The 16366-nt window shown below is 36.3% G+C and overlaps 1 protein-coding gene across 1 annotated transcript in view; it reads left to right on the top strand.

Moving 5' to 3' along the window:
- Positions 1-3680: 3680 nt before the first annotated feature.
- Positions 3681-16366, top strand: part of LOC136265405 (gamma-aminobutyric acid type B receptor subunit 1-like) — a 45114-nt gene continuing 32428 nt past the window's right edge. Inside the window, exons 1-10 of the mRNA XM_066060248.1 lie at positions 3681-3991; positions 7039-7182; positions 10111-10281; positions 12307-12414; positions 12469-12543; positions 12596-12793; positions 12846-13085; positions 13158-13224; positions 14934-15035; positions 15088-15232. Of these exons, the coding sequence (XP_065916320.1) occupies positions 3713-3991; positions 7039-7182; positions 10111-10281; positions 12307-12414; positions 12469-12543; positions 12596-12793; positions 12846-13085; positions 13158-13224; positions 14934-15035; positions 15088-15232 (1529 nt within the window). The 5' untranslated portion in view covers positions 3681-3712. The remainder of the gene's footprint in view (positions 3992-7038; positions 7183-10110; positions 10282-12306; positions 12415-12468; positions 12544-12595; positions 12794-12845; positions 13086-13157; positions 13225-14933; positions 15036-15087; positions 15233-16366) is intronic.

Genomic DNA, 16366 nt, shown 5'->3' on the forward strand with positions numbered 1-16366 from the left:
AGCCTCGAGCGCCATAATACACATCTTATAGATGATGTTAGTGTATGCGCACTCATATGGCCTGTTGGGGGTACAGTACTGAAGGCCATTAAAAGAAATACTTTAATCAAGGGATTGTAGCTATTTAAGAAGAAAACCACTGTTCTGAACAAGATTCATCTACTTGTGGAAAACCTAGTAGTTGAGTTCCATTAGCAATTAAGGTGATGTAGTTTGTGACATTGAAGGAAGGAGATGGATACTACTTAAGTGACTTCAGTTTCATCAAGTTCAAAGATATACACTAAGGGTCGATGTATCAATAAAAATAATTGTAGCTGTAGATAAACTTTAAATTTGTTGCTCTCCTTTGAGTCTGTCAATAAGTATAATATTCTTGATATTAAAGACTAGATATGTTACTAGGTATAGGCTGCTTGATTGATTGCTTCGAATTAGTGTTACTTAAATCTATTTTAGTAAGCATAAATTACTTTTAGTGTAGCTACTACAAAACTAAAAGCTTTAATGTGAATTTTACTAAAACTAAACTAATACTCAACTAAACCAAATTACATGTACAGTATAGCTATATAGTATTGTTTCAGTTTACTAAACTAAACCTAAAAAACCTACACTGTTAAAAATGAAGAGTAACCACCACTCTAAAGAGTTCCCAGTGTAGGGAGGATTTAACACCCCATGGAGAGTAACCAACACTCTGAAGAGAATAACCATTACTACACCACCTTCAGAGCATGTGTTACTCCTTTAGAGTAATGGTTACTCTCCAGGGGTGTTAAATCCTCCCTACACTGGGAACTCCTTAAGAGTTGTGGTTACTCTTCATTTTAACAGTGTATTTTAGTAAACTTAAATGTGACCGAATTTTGGAAAATCACCCTTATGGGTGCATTTGACACATTAAATATTTAGCTCTGAAACATAGCATTATATATATATATATATATATATATAATTATATAAGTTAAATTCCTACCCAATTAAAGGTAGAATAAACTGGGCCATAGATACCCTGAATTACAAGAAAATTGTATACTTTCCTAAACTAAAACTAAAACTTTTTATCTTAAGTTTACTAAACTGAAACAAATGATTTTTACTACTGGTAGCTACTACAATGTAGTAGCTAGCTACCACTAAACTAAAATGAAAACCTGTACTAAAACAACACTACTTCGAATTCTGCTGGCATAGTATCAGTTATATAACAGGTGAAGCTTAGTGAAGGTTAATACAAATGGGGTGACAGACATGGATGCCACTATAGTGCAGGTCATTTCAGGTCTTAAACACTCTGAGATATAAGACTTTAGACTGTTCAGTAAACTATCCAAGTGACTTTTTTTTTGTTTACGTCTGTACTTGACTGTTCTACTAGACAACTGATTAGAGTAGCTACTACCTCAAAATTGATTAATTGATTCTAGCTAATTGTCTGAGTATATTTGACCAGTTTTTGGAAACCTGCAGCTGCCCCTGATGTTTATAGATAGGTACCTGGCTGCAAAGGCTCCACTGCTGCCTACATAGGTGGATGATAATGATTGGGTAAGAGTGGAGGAAGGTACTACGATACCTCGTTCAACTGAATTTATTACTATTATTATATTGTGTACTGTGCAGGAATCATGTATGATTATAATGCACAGGTGTAATTATAAAAGTGTCCAAATCATTACAAAACTCAGTGTAAGTGGGAGCGCCGGTTAACAATGTTCTGGGCGGGTAGATTATTCCATAGTTTAGTCACTGAAGGGAAGAAGGAAAATTTAAAACTGTCCACTTCAGTATTTAGTTGATTGAAATAGCCACTTCGTAGAAAGGAGGAACGGGAGTTAAACAATCATCTGGAATATCAGCTAAACGATGAATGATTTTACAGCATCAGTATGTGCTTGTAATTTTAATCTGCTCTGTAGGGTGGGTACGAGCGACCGGATGGGTAGATCGAGATCAGTTAACATTGTGGAAGCACTGGAGAATCTGGAAAAGTCTTTAAACACATTCTTGCGGCAGATCTCTGTACGGCTTCTAATTGGTTAATGTTAACGCGTGTGTGGGTCCCAGACTGTGGAGCATACTCTATCTCGTACTCTATGCGACTATGGCTGTATGGCGAACCATTGCTTTATAAATATTATATTTAACTGTGGAATTGTGTGTTACCGCATAGCCAGGAAAGTTTGGCGACTGACTAGCTAGTTCGGATTTGTACTGGACGAATAATCAATGATCACGTGATCACGGGAGTGGTTGGCAACTGACTCGATCTCTTCTTTGACCAAAAAAGTGACTGGTTTGTTGGTTTAACGTATGGTTTAACTCGATTCAACTCCAGAGACGAGGAAGTGATAAGTTTTTTGCTGTTGCCATGCCAGTAATTAGAGGAATCAGGCGCGACCGCGAGCACTACTTGACTTCACCTGAAACCACACCAATCAACGATTGTGATATTGTATTACTTGTGGTAGACCAATTGTCAATGACTATCTAGTGTGTGTGTGGTGTGAAAGACATCAGCACCGAAGTTGTGCAAGGATAAGTGTTGACCTTTGCGACCTTCCCAAAAACATGGTATTTTTTTGTTGTGAGTGTATCAATAAACTTCCTACTGCTCTTATCACCTATGACAAAACTAAAGAAGCTTGTACTACTATTGAAAACAAATTAAAATCAGTACAGGATACTTTGTCCAACAGGTTTGATAGTTTAGCTGAGACAATAAATGACCTGTCCTACCAATTAAACTGCCATGATGTAGAAGATTTGGATAATGTCTCTACAGTAAGTAGTCAGCCACCCAAACAAGAGCTCTCTACTCGACTCTCCAGCAAACATCCCTTATCTGTCAAATCTATTGCTTCGATGACTGCTGACATCGTATTGGAAGAAAAAGAAAAGGAAAAGAGGAGACAAAATCTGATTGTACATAATGTTCCCGAATCAAACTTAACAGAAGCACATGCCAGAAAAAAAGAAGACATCCAGAATCTAACCACTTTATTCAACCAGTATATTGGTGTATCAGCTTCTATCACTAATGCTATACGTATTGGAAAACAAGGTAATAAACCCAGGCTAATCAAGGTATCACTCTCTTCTAGAGAAGAAACACTCACCATCCTTCGCAATCGATGGAACCTGAGAAGCAAAGAGCACCCATCACACGTCACCAAAACTTTCATCACACCTGACTTGACTCCACTAGAACAACAAAAGAGCAAACAACTTCGTGCAGAACTAGCTAATCTTAACAAGGAAGGAAAACGTTATAGAATCAAGCATGGTAAGATAATTCTGAGGGAAGCAGCTACTTTCCAAAGCAACTAGTGAAGTCAGCCAACACCAAACAACATGTACCTGTAAAACCATGTGATGAACAAAATTAAAGAAATCAAGCTTGATGTTGTGTTTCAACATCTACCACTCTGTAATTATAGAACTCATTTGTACCATTATCTGTGTTATATACTCTCTGTGAGGTTTACAAAGTAATAATAATAATAAGTTTGGCGAAACACCGGAAACGTATATATAGCTATACCAGTGACATCGTAATCTAGCTGGCGTCAGCATATGATGCGGGTTGATGTCATCAGTGGTGCATGTACTGATTGATATGCCACTTGACCTGACCTTGCACTAGACTCTCGACTTGACTGTTCCTCGTGATAGCTAGTTACCCTGACAAGAAGTCGCTAGTGACATTATGCGAGGTTCACCACTCTTATATTTTGTTGTTAGTATATTGACGAGCGTTCGTGGGGCAGATCCTCGAGGCACTCCTTGTGGAAGAAATGAATCAACTGATATTCACATAATCGGCTTTTTCCCTTGTACTGCCAGTAACGATACTAGAGGTATTAGAGTGGATAATTGTGATGGGATAGACAGAATACCCATTATGAAGTTAGCTCTAGAGGAGATCAATGAGAGATGTGACCTACTACCAGGATATCGATTAGTCGTCGACTATGCTAACTCTGGGGTAAGTGACATGATCACGGCTTTAATATTTCAGTGGCGGATCCAGGGGGGTTTCATTGGTTTCCACGGAAACCCCCTTTGAAAAATGATTGCGTAACAATTAAATGTTTTAATTATCGCGGCGTGCGTCTCGATCGAGATACTGTAATTAGAGCAGTCACAGTAGCTACTAAAGTAGTGTGTAGGAAGTTTTTAATATATTTTATGTACTATTACTAGGCTGTGACCTTTTTTTTTTTTTTTTTTTTTGGTCTCACCTTACCAAACCAGACGATGTAGTGCAAACGTTTGCGTATCTCATGTCAATATATATCTCCACCTTCTAAACTGGAAACCCCCTTTATAAATTCCTAGATCCGCCACTGTATTTATACTTTACAGTGCAATGTGAACTGTCACGAAGCTAATTAGATTAGACAGACCATGTGCGGCAGTCCAGTGTTGCCAGATGATTTGCTCCATGTTCACAAACAAGAGACAAAAAGTCATAAATCGATGAACTTTATTGTCAACATGGACAACACTGATGGTTTAGGGGCGTGGCATTCTATAAAATCACGTGCGCACAATTAGAAGCCAAAAGGCTTTATGCTAGCTAGGAAAATCTTTAAGTGCTGATGGAAAAAGCATGATGGTGAAAAAAGCATGCCAAATACTCTATCTTCCAGTACAATTCCTTCATATTAGCTAGAACAATGAACTGTCACGAAGGACAACTGTATGTGTCTGAAATGGACCAGAATCTTGTGATTGTTACTTTTAGAATACCAAGTTATATGTGCAGTTATCCAAGTTAGCTATAACTGCAAAGAGTTGAGGTATAAAAATAAGCCTAACTACTTTATCCATATTGTGGCAATTAAGTACTAGGCCTAGGAATAATGACCCATACGCTCTGTATTTAGAATTTTGTGAAATCCAGAAAATTACCAAATAGTGGCCTAATAGAATAATTATGCTCATTGCATTTTGCCCTCACTTTATTTCTCGTAAGACATACTAAAATCCAAAGCTTTTTGTGAGACAACTCCCTAGATCGCGCAGGGTCTATAGTCTTAAAGTAGTTCCTTATTTTGTGATCACATCATTACATGTATAGCCGAACTATGTGAGCTCCACAATAAAGGGGAAAATGAGTGTCGGTAAGATTCACAGAAATGTTGTAAGTGTTGCAGATGAAACTGATGTCCAGGAGTGTTATGAGTAACAGATCTTATTATCCGAAGATATCTAGGTACTTAGCTACCCGTGACAGCTTTAAATTATATAATATTGCTAATATTATGACAAAACATATGCAATATAATATTATTGTAGTACAGTGTAGTCTAGCTATAGGATAAATAATAATAATAATAGAGTAATAATAACTACAGTATAATAATGCTGAAGTTGTAGTTTGGTGTATAGGTTTGCTGTGTTTACTTTTGTAGTAGGTATAGTAACAGTTAGACAAACAATTTAATCTTTCTCCAGGATCTTTATTGAGCACCATTTGTAGACATGGAAAAAATACTTGATGAAGTATATCTTTATATGACTAGTAAACTAACTTATATATGTATTTAAAATGCACCTTGTTTTACAATAACCAGTCTGTCCACAAACTGTAACACTGTTCTACATGGTGAATGATGAAAGTGGCCTACCATCATTCTCCTCTACAAAAAGAACTTATGTTGGAGCTTATAAGCACACTCCTTGATCTTGAAGAACTCACCCAGAAAGTATCTTCATTACCAGATCAACACTATGAAACAAACATACCTCAAGTCTATGAATACCTGCAACCAAGAGTTCATAATATAAAGAGGGAGTTCCCTCTCTATATTATGAACTCTTGGTGCAACCCATTGTGCTACTTCTTACATGACATAGAGAATTTTTTTTACTGAGTTTTTATCCCTACCGATGATTATTTATTTATTAAGGCTTTACAGCACAAGTGCTGAAGGTCTGTAGGACACCTGGTCCTACAGCCTGTTTAAAGTTGTTACAAAAAGTGTGTTTGAAAAGGAGAAAAAATCCATGACTGAACCAGGGCGGCTTCGAACCTGCGGCCATCCGCAGCCATCCGATTAACGCTCGAACGCTTACAGGAGTCTGCCAGGTGGTCAGGATGTTTTCTCCTTGTCAATTTCATGTTATCCTTATGTACAATGATGATACTGGAAAGACAGCTTAGGTACAGCTGATAATATCCAGGAGGGTTAGACTGGAAATTATCGATTGTAAGATTTTAAATAAAATGTATTTTAGTGAAGTGGTAGACTGTTGAGAAATTTTTTGAAAATTAACTATCACAAGATTGGATTTCGAGGCAGTTTTAGTCAAATAGCAAATGGCATCCTTAAATTTCAAGAAGGTGCAAGGGAGGCCATTCAGTTTCCAAGAGGGCAAATCCCCCCTCCCTAAAAGAAACCCTGGTAATCTACAAGAGCAGGTATTGTATTTGATTTGTTTTTACCTGTAATCAAAACACATGTGTGTCACAGTGTACATACAACAAGACCCTAACTGGGTAACTAGAGTCATTGATACAATAACTATCATTGAAAGAGCACCCAACCTTGAGGAACCTATAGTAGACGCTGCACTATTAAAACTGATGTGCTATAGTAGTACCTAAAATTTTGACTTCAACAATTAGCACCTCTAAGTGCTCTACAACACGTTGATTGCGTCAGGATGAGCAGACACTTAATAACATTCCAAGCATAAAATGAATTTAGTTAGTCTATAATCACAGTGTGCCATAGTGAAGCCAAGACAATATTGTTGTACGTAAATCAGTCACCATGGCTACTAAATGACCTAGTGTTTTTGTATTTATCCAGTTTGCCAGTTAGGCAGAATACCTGACATTTATTGCTGCTACGAATACTTGGATAGTCAGTAAGGATTTTGGTACTCCATAGTAAAACTTTTACTTGCGTACTGATTAAGCTCATGTGTTATATATAGGCAATATCCATACTATAATTTACACATTTTGTTAGTGACTGATCTGATATAGTTACTGCAGATATTACCATCTTATCTTCACAGTGTTCATCAATTCCACCAGTATATCATCTCATCCAACAAACTGATCCATCACAACCAACTAAACTAATGATCCTTGGAACTGCTTGTTCTGTAGCCAGTATCATAATGGGAGAAATTGCTGAGAGACGTTTACACATCACACAAGTATGATCATGTGTTGTTGTTGTTGTGTTACTATTATTGTGACAGTGCAGGAGTGGCTAGTTGTAAACCAAATACCATGCAATGGTTTGTTTTACAAAGTGATAATTTATCTTTTTCATGTTGATCACTTGCATAGTTGTTGTACTATTTCTACTATACATGTAATTGATGAACATCATCTAAAGTGTTATTCACTGATATCAGGACACCAATTTGATGGTTAGGACTGATGACATTACCCACTACTAATTCTAAGTGCTAATCTAGCTAGTATAATTATGTTTCACTGTATGGAAATTGGAAGACTGTATAATGACAGTTACCTGGGATGAGTGGCTTTTGAAGGAACTAACTAGCTAGTAAACATCCTTGACTGTAAGTAAAGTAACAGCATCATTATTATGACTGAACCACAGTGGTAGTTCATCATGTTTCTTGTCAAAGCTGCAGTTGATATAGAGTGATCACAGAGTAATAAAAATGAAGCAATGAAATTGTACTACCTTTGTATAGCATATGTGGCTATGATGTACACATGAGGCTATGACTACTTCATTATAGAGTATTTTGATCTCAGTGCTTATCTCAAGTAAACTACATATAGTTTCTTCTTGCACTGTAACCATTGAGTAATCATATACATGTTAGAAGCCATGCAAACAAAAGGCATGTTAAAGCAGTTCATTAGGAAACCTTATCTTTACTGTACTTATTTTAAAAGTGACAGTGTTGTTGCCCATAATTATTATACACATGGCTGTAACTTGCACATTTTAGATATGGCAAAAGTTGCTACTATCTTTAGCAAACAGCTAGCAGCAAAAGATTATATATGTAGCAGCAAAAATTCATACTGTAAGTATTCACCTATTAATATAGAAGCCAGTATGTTAGGTTTAGTTTAGTAAACAATTGTGGTGATAAAGAACTGTTAATTAGTGTTGATAGGAGGGTTGGAGGTGTTACTTGACTCAGAGGGTGACTCAGTGGATGTATTCCAGTTAGACACTCTCTCCCTTACTTACGTACCTTAAACAATGAAAAGTTTGTTGTGACTTAAGTTTGGCAAATCAGCATGCGAGCAAGTTGAGATAAAGTTTGGCTATTTCACCAATACTGAACAATAGTTTGGTGAATTTCCTTGATTGCTAATTTCTAAGTGTAGAATCAGAACAGTTTAACATGGTGACGTATCAACTCTATATTATTAGTTTCTGTTTTAGCAATATCTGTTTTCATATTTTTGAATTTATTTTTTTAGAATAAGTTGTTTGTGTGTGCTACTTGAAGAAAACAATACACACATGCAATAAAATTATTTATGAATTTCCCATTTCAGTTGATCTTTAAGTGACAGATCTGTAATACAAATATTGTGAACATTTCTTGTATACAACAATCAATGACATGGTTTCTGTGAGCCATTAAGTGTCTTAATAAATTCCCTTATTATACTACACTAACCGTAACAACAGGTACACACTGTAGCATTTACCGTACAGTTAAGACCCACTGAGCGAAAACCCAACTTGTTTGAATTTTCCTTCATTTTTGACTTTTTTGCTGTCTAGAGGGAAAACCAATGGGCTGTTAAAGCTTCAGCCTTATCTGATAAGAGCTTTCAGAGTTATAGCGATTGACAACAAGAAGAACAAAACAATTAATTTGTACAGTGAATAAAATTACAGGTGCTCATTTCATTGATCATAATTATGAGTACAATGGGCTACAGAGTTGGGACTCGTGTCATTTTATTCACCATGAACTGGGACATTCATCAAGGTTGCTATCAAACATTCAAGCTTAGAAATGGCGATAATAAAGTTACGTTTTATCAGAATGTAAACAAACACACGTAACTCATGTTTGCTTCATGGTACAGAAATGAAACAAGAATATTCTTATTCTCCATGAAGAGGCTAATCCATTGGTATTATTTTAATTTGTGTCTTCCTTTACTAGCTGTTTACTGTAGAGATTAATACATATGTAAAATTTATGTAGCGTTTTTACCCAATGCGCACTGTATTTCAATGGTATTTATCTAAAAAACAATTAGTCAGGTTTTTGCTCAGGGGGTCATCTGGAGTACACAATCCCTGTAGTTAAAGTATACACGCTACATACCTGAGCGTGCACGCACATACACGTGCACTCAGGAGCTTCCCTAAAAAGCAGTAGAGTGGTGCAGCACTACTCTACTTTACTCAAAACTCTTTTGATGTGGTAAAAAGAATGTATATAATTAATAAATTTACTTTGATGTTGGTAGCATATTGACAGTTTTACTGCTCTACTTTATTTTGCTGGGAAAAGCTCTGGGAAAAGCTCTGTAGTTATATATTCCATTTTCACACCTTACTTCAAAAGGAAGAGAAGGTATATAAATGCCATACACCACTGCTGTTAGTGCTTAGGAATGCATAGACAATAAATTGAGGTAGTGTATCAAAATGTACCCCATCCTAGGAGAAGTATGTATTTGACATACTACCTCTATTATAAAAAAAGATGGCTGCATCATGATCCAATCTGTCAGATCATAGTGGAAGCATGTCCATCAACTTAAGCCAGCTCCCTCTGCTTGCACAAGGTAAGATGATGAAGTATACAGAAGCCATGTTGGGGTTAGCACCAAGGCTCATGATTGCCCAGAAGGGTTATATAATTATGTAATGTACTGTGATAACATGTGGGAAAATGTCAAATCTCATAGCTTGTATAATATTGTCCTTTTAAAAATTGGACAGGTTGCTATAGATATGTCCAGCATTATTTATTCAAGTGTGTAGTAATTATAACACTTTTACCTGTATTATAATTTGAAAGCACTATGAAGCAAGTACTGATGTATGTCAACTACACCACTTTACATTATTACAGTTATCCTAACATGTGCAGTTCCTTACAACATGTAATATACTGTAGGTATCATATACCACAACTTCTCCAGGGTTTAGTAATCAAGAGAAATATTCAAGATTTTATCGGCTGATACCAGACATTACACAATACTTCAATGTGTATGCTGAAGTGTTGAATAAGTTCAACTGGAGAAGAGTAGCAGTGATATATTATGATGATGTCTTCACACTGAATGTATGTTATGTATGTATGTTAGTGTCAGTGTTGTAGTGGTGATTACCACTACTCCGCTCCTAACAGTAGCATAGTTAATCTTGGACTACCAAGAAAAACTATCTCAGTAAAATACAGATAATGAGTTTGAATCAGAAAATCATACAGTACTATCTCATACAGTACGATAGTACTGTATAGTAGGGGCCACAAAGAAGTGGGTGTGGCCTATGAACAAATCACCCAAAACCTAGCCTCACTTTTCCCTGGTGACGATGAAGCAATATTGGTAAGCCCAAACAAGCCTTCAGATTGACCCGAAATGCTTTCAACAAGTTGCTGTAATTTTTTTTAAAATTAAAATTATTTATGGGATTTTCTGATTGACTGACTGACTGACTGACTGAATGATGCCTTCAGACAAGCATAACTTGATAACAGTTAAGGATGCGGGCTTGATTTTTCACTGTTCAACATTGCTTCGGCCCGAGAGGTGCCTTTTTGCATACCACAGTGCGTACAATGAATTCTTCATGGACTTACCAGTGTCCTCCTTTGTGTCCCATTCATCTGTGCTGACAGTGAAAAGTGTCGATTTGGTGGTAGCACGTGATGGCTTCCCTTCGTAATGGATAGTAGCTACTTTGATTGCAGAGGCGCTTTTCAAACAGTTCTTGATTCGTACTGCTGCATGTTCAGACGATAATCGATAGCTGGGGTATGCAGCACAATTTCTTTGGGTTCACCAGTCACAATAATTTTATTTTACAAAAAAAAGTTAACAAACAAGTATACACAAAAAAATTTGGAATTTTCAACTAGAGTAGGGACCATAGTACATTGATAAAAAGTACTGAAACAAGTTGGAGTAGTACATGATATTAAATCACAGTAAAACAATAAGAAATGTTATATCCCTACTGTGCATGGATACAACACTTCTTTTTGTTTTACAGTGATTTAATATCATGCACTACTCCAACTTGTTTCAGTACTTTTTATCAATGTGCTATGGTCCCTACTCTAGTGTACTTGTATACGTTACTTCACAAGTATAGAGCAGTCAGTGATTATAGTAAAGCTACACTGTCTTGACTCTAATAGAGTAGTCAAGTATGTACATTTTTACCTTGACTAGTGTTGACCTTGACGAAGTTAAGGGATTTGGACATTATATAATGTGGTAATGTGAGACTTGGATAGTAAACTTAACATCATTAGTACTACAACTGTAATCAACAGTTTCTAGTCTCAGGGAAGCTGCCTTACATCATTTATCCTTTTAGCAGGTACTATGCCTACTGAGGTTCGTTGTGTTCTCATCCATTTTTATGAACTGGGGATGTACTGTATAATAGCTGTAACGGAAGTTTACATGTATGCTAGAGTGGTAAGATCCATTGACTGCAATATTCAGCTACAGTGGTCCCTTCTTTATCCAAACTCATTGGGTCATAGGCATGTTCAGATAATGGATTAATAAAGTTCATACATTTACACACAGGGTTCGTTATAATACTCTAATAGAACATACACTTTAGGGGAAATACTCTAATAGAACAGTCACTGCACAGTTCGGATAGCAGACAATTCGGATAATTGATGGACAGATAATGGAGGGATTACTGTACCATTGGTAATTATAAGCTGCTTGATTACAATTAAGCTTTAAATAAATTACTGATATATATTCAGGTCTGTCATTAGGGTTAAACTCAAAGTTCTAAGTACACAAGGAACAAATCACAGCTAGTGATATTCATATCACATCCATGATCCACGTAACAAGTCATTGGGTACTGGTGCTCAGTCCTATGACCACTGTAGCCACAGCATGACATATAATAGTTTGGCTCAGTCTTCATAGCAATTTGTTTGTCCAATACAGACACTGCACTACAGAAGAAATTTAGTGGTTACACATAGCTTGTCATGTCATGCATTTGCACGTAGCCATTAATATAATTGTTGTTAACCATTACTGCAGTAAAAGCATGGACAACGTGGGGTTGTATTCTTTGCTCATGTGTACGTATGTTATTTAAGGTTGGAGATAAGATGATCGGTTTCTTAGAAGATAGTCACAAAATCAATGTTACCTTAAAACTGATATTTGACATTAGTACTACTGATTCTACCATTCAGCAGATTGAGGTATGTAGTTCCAATGTCAATATTGAGTGGTCAATAAAGTTCTTCTTTCAACAGAGATATAATGCTAGAATCATTATATTATTAGTCCCTCCATCACCTGTGAATATTTTAATCAACTTTTGGTGTAAAGTGAGTATCCCTTACGGCAGCACATCATAATTTGGATTGATAAAAATATTAGGTGATAAGCAATAATAGCAAGCTAGCTGGACCACATTTTGTATGGCTGTTTCCTACTTGGCTTCACCCTAACTGGTGGAATGTCAGTGATGCTGACTGTGGTGCTAAAGAAATGGGATCTGCTTTAGAACATTCCTTGAGATTTACAGGAATTGATGAGATGACAAGTAATGCTTCAAGGGTGTTAGCCTCTAACAAGGTGAGATATTTTAATGACTGCATGAAAATACTTATTCTCATCATGTTTATAGAATGTGTCACAGTATCAAGAAGATCTGGATCATATAGCTGATTCTGTTAACACAGATGTAGGTTTGAGGGTTGGATATGTGTATGATGCAATGTGGACCATTGCTCTTGCCTTAAACTCATCCATATCAATACTGGAAGATAGAGGATTGGGAAGACTGGAAGACTTCACTTATGATTCAGTTGAAATGGCAAATGTGTTCACTGAAGCTGTTGCTAATGTGTCATTTCAAGGAATATCGGTTAGCAACTGTAGTACTATTATTTTGTTACAAAACATGTTTAACATGTTTGTGTGAAATATACACTTTTAGGGACCAGTGTCATTCAATAATGGTAATACCACTCAACTTGCTTCTGTGCAGATATCTCAGTATAGAAGTAAGCAAAAACTAGTATTATTCTCAGTCTGTACATGCACAAATTTATATGTATCTTATTAAAAGTTTCCACTCAGTAAGTGATGACTGATATATTCATATCAACACATGTACATGGACACAATCAAATGGACATAATATGGTTTATATAGTAGTGGCAGGGAGTTTATTGTAGCCTTTTTGTGATGAGTCTGTAGATGACAATAGCAGTATTATCTGTTTCCTGGTGGTGTAAGTCATTGTAGTAAAATACTATGCAAATTTTCATGATATTTTCAGAAAGTTTTCAGTTTAGGTGTTCTAGAGATGTAATGGCTACTGTTTCTCCAATAAAATGTGTGTTGTGAAAATCAAATAGTGTATTATAGTTGATAGATACATACTAATGCATTCAATCCCTCCCTGGCTTGGATTCAGATAATTCTTAAAACCTGTGTATTTGTGAATAGGTGTCCTGGAAAGGGAAGAAGGCTAGGGAGACAAATCTTACTGTTGGTTAAGAAAAAGTGTGGTCTATATTTCTGTAGGTAAGAACCACAAATGGTTTACATACTCTAATGCTCTAATAGAATAGTCAAGGCATATCGCAGTTGGACTGCATGGCTCTCAGTAATTTTTTTCGAGTGTACTGACAAACTGCCAATACAAGAGAGATTTTGTCCTGCCAAAACATAAAAATGTACTGGTGCACAGTTTTAAGCTTTCAATACTAAAGATGTTATATTCATGCCTAAAGTAATGTAACTATGTCATAAAAATAATGTTTCTAGCCAAGTACAACAGTCTCTAAGCTATTAAATGAAACTTCTTGCATCCCACAAGTCAAAGGTAACACTGGATAACATTGTTTTATAAACTCACCAGTGGGATGTTCCTTTTGGGGTTCCAACATTTGTAGGCCCTCTGCTCCTTGTCTTTTCTTTTATCTTCAATCAGGCTGCTTGTCTTCTTCACCCAACAAAACCACATCGAGGTGTTAATTTTCAACATCAACATTTTCTTTCAGCAACATATTTAGATGCCACAGAATTATTTCAGGGCTTGATTTCAGAAGCGCTTCAATCCCTGCACTACTATAAGAGGTATACCTAGTTAGATATACGCAACTTCGTGATTGGGATCCCGTTCGTGATAGGTTTGCGACCACACCCATCAAATTAGGACTAATGGCGATAGAGTGCAGAGATCACATCTCTTAACAATCTAGCTATTTGACTTGACAGTAAACAAGATGACCTCACCTCTTATTGGTCTAGCCTAGCTGCACACCCGTTTGTTGGCTCGAGATACTCTAATAGAACAGTTTCTAATACAACAGTCATGTATGATACAGTCACAAGTTACACTGTAACTATACAGCTGTGCTGCAACAAAAAACTAAACAAACTAGTATTTTAAAAATTGTTAATTTAAAAATGAAGTAGGGATCTATGCAATAAAAAGTGGTGAAACAAGAGATGAATGATGGTATTACAGCATAGTTTGGTGGGAATATATTTGTGTGTATGTGTGTACTTTGTGTGTGCGTGTGTGTATGCGTGTGTGTGTGTGTGTGTGTGTGTGTGTGTGTGTGTGTGTGTGTGTGTGTGTGTGTGTGTGTGTGTGTGTGTGTGTGTGTGTGTGTGTAGTCTGTGCATGCATGCACGAGTGTATGTGTGTGTAGATGGTACACTGCACATCTTATCACATGAAGACTGTGATGTGTTTTAGGTGGCAATGCTACACCAGTGATGATATATGATCCATCACATAATTGTAACAATTGTAAAAAGTTAAAATTTGTATCAAACAACAGTAGCTTTATCTGGCAAGGTATGTACAACTATAATGATAAAACTGTTATCAGTTGATATCGTCTCTCTAGGTGGGGATGTACCTAGAGATTCTCCTGTTCCAATTGTTAGAGAAAGCAATTTGGTAGAATTTATAATAGCTGGTGTTGTGTCTTCTATTGGAATATTATCAACTATCTTCTTCTTCATGTTTAACCTCTACTATAGGAAGCACCCGTAAGTTTATCATTTTCAACTGCTAAAATAGTTCTTAGTTACATAGCTCATTTGCATATTATAATTTGGTTCATAAAGTGGCAGGCCTCTCCTTAGGGATGGGCTAAAATGGGTTTCTGGGGCCTTTTAATGTATAAGTGGCAAATGAAAGTGGAGAGCTGAATAGTCAGTAAGATGGCATGGTGGGGAAAGGACACTCATATGCCGTAAAATAAAGAATATGCTTTATATACTTTTCCCTGATCAGCATCTGACTATTCTATAAAAGTAGCTGACTTCTATATTAGAGAATCTCTGTGGCCCAAGTTTTTTGTGTAGTTTTAACTCTTAGTGACTGTTCTATTAGAGTATTTCAATGCCATGATACACAGGTTGATTTCTCCTTGTAATTTGTAGTTGTTACTGCAGTTTATTGAGTTATGATGGTTAAGCTATTCAAGCAGTTTACCCTGTATAAGTGACAAAATATTGGTCATTATAAGGCAATTAACTATCAATAACTTTGTGAACATCTAGCAGATTCACACAAAGAATCTTAGTACATGAATGAGTACATCCTTAAGCCAAATTTCAAGGAAATAAAGCTATGCCTTATAGTAAAAAGGCCCCAAAATGAAGAGGATAGAAAAGGGAAGGAATTAAACTGAATTTTGAGGGCTCATATTTCATGAATGAATATGGCAACTTGCTCAAGTTTTGTACGATGTAGAGGTGTACAAATATGGGTTTTTGGCATGTACCAATATCCGATATTGATGCCACCAAAAAAAGTTGATAACTGATAGTTGCTCGATATTTGCATTACAGTTACCTACCCTACAAACACATGTGTTTGTGTTCATTGCTATACTCTGCCTATGGTGGTAGCTTGTGTTTCTATTGTGCAATCCAGACAATTAGGCAACCACAAACATTTTTATGTATACTCCCATAGAACCTTCTTAAATGGATATTTCTACATTACTTTGTATTTTAATGGCTTGTAACAAAGCTGGTTCCTTGGAAAAGGTACTATATAACTGCTTCATTTGTAAAGACTCCAGCAACAAACACTAGAATCACATACATTTATATGGCTTTTTGTAGCATACCGCTTGTTGTAGAGTGAAAAAAAAGCCACTGGCACATATATAA

This window comes from Dysidea avara, chromosome 9 (assembly GCF_963678975.1).
Source record: "Dysidea avara chromosome 9, odDysAvar1.4, whole genome shotgun sequence".
NCBI lineage: Eukaryota > Metazoa > Porifera > Demospongiae > Dictyoceratida > Dysideidae > Dysidea > Dysidea avara.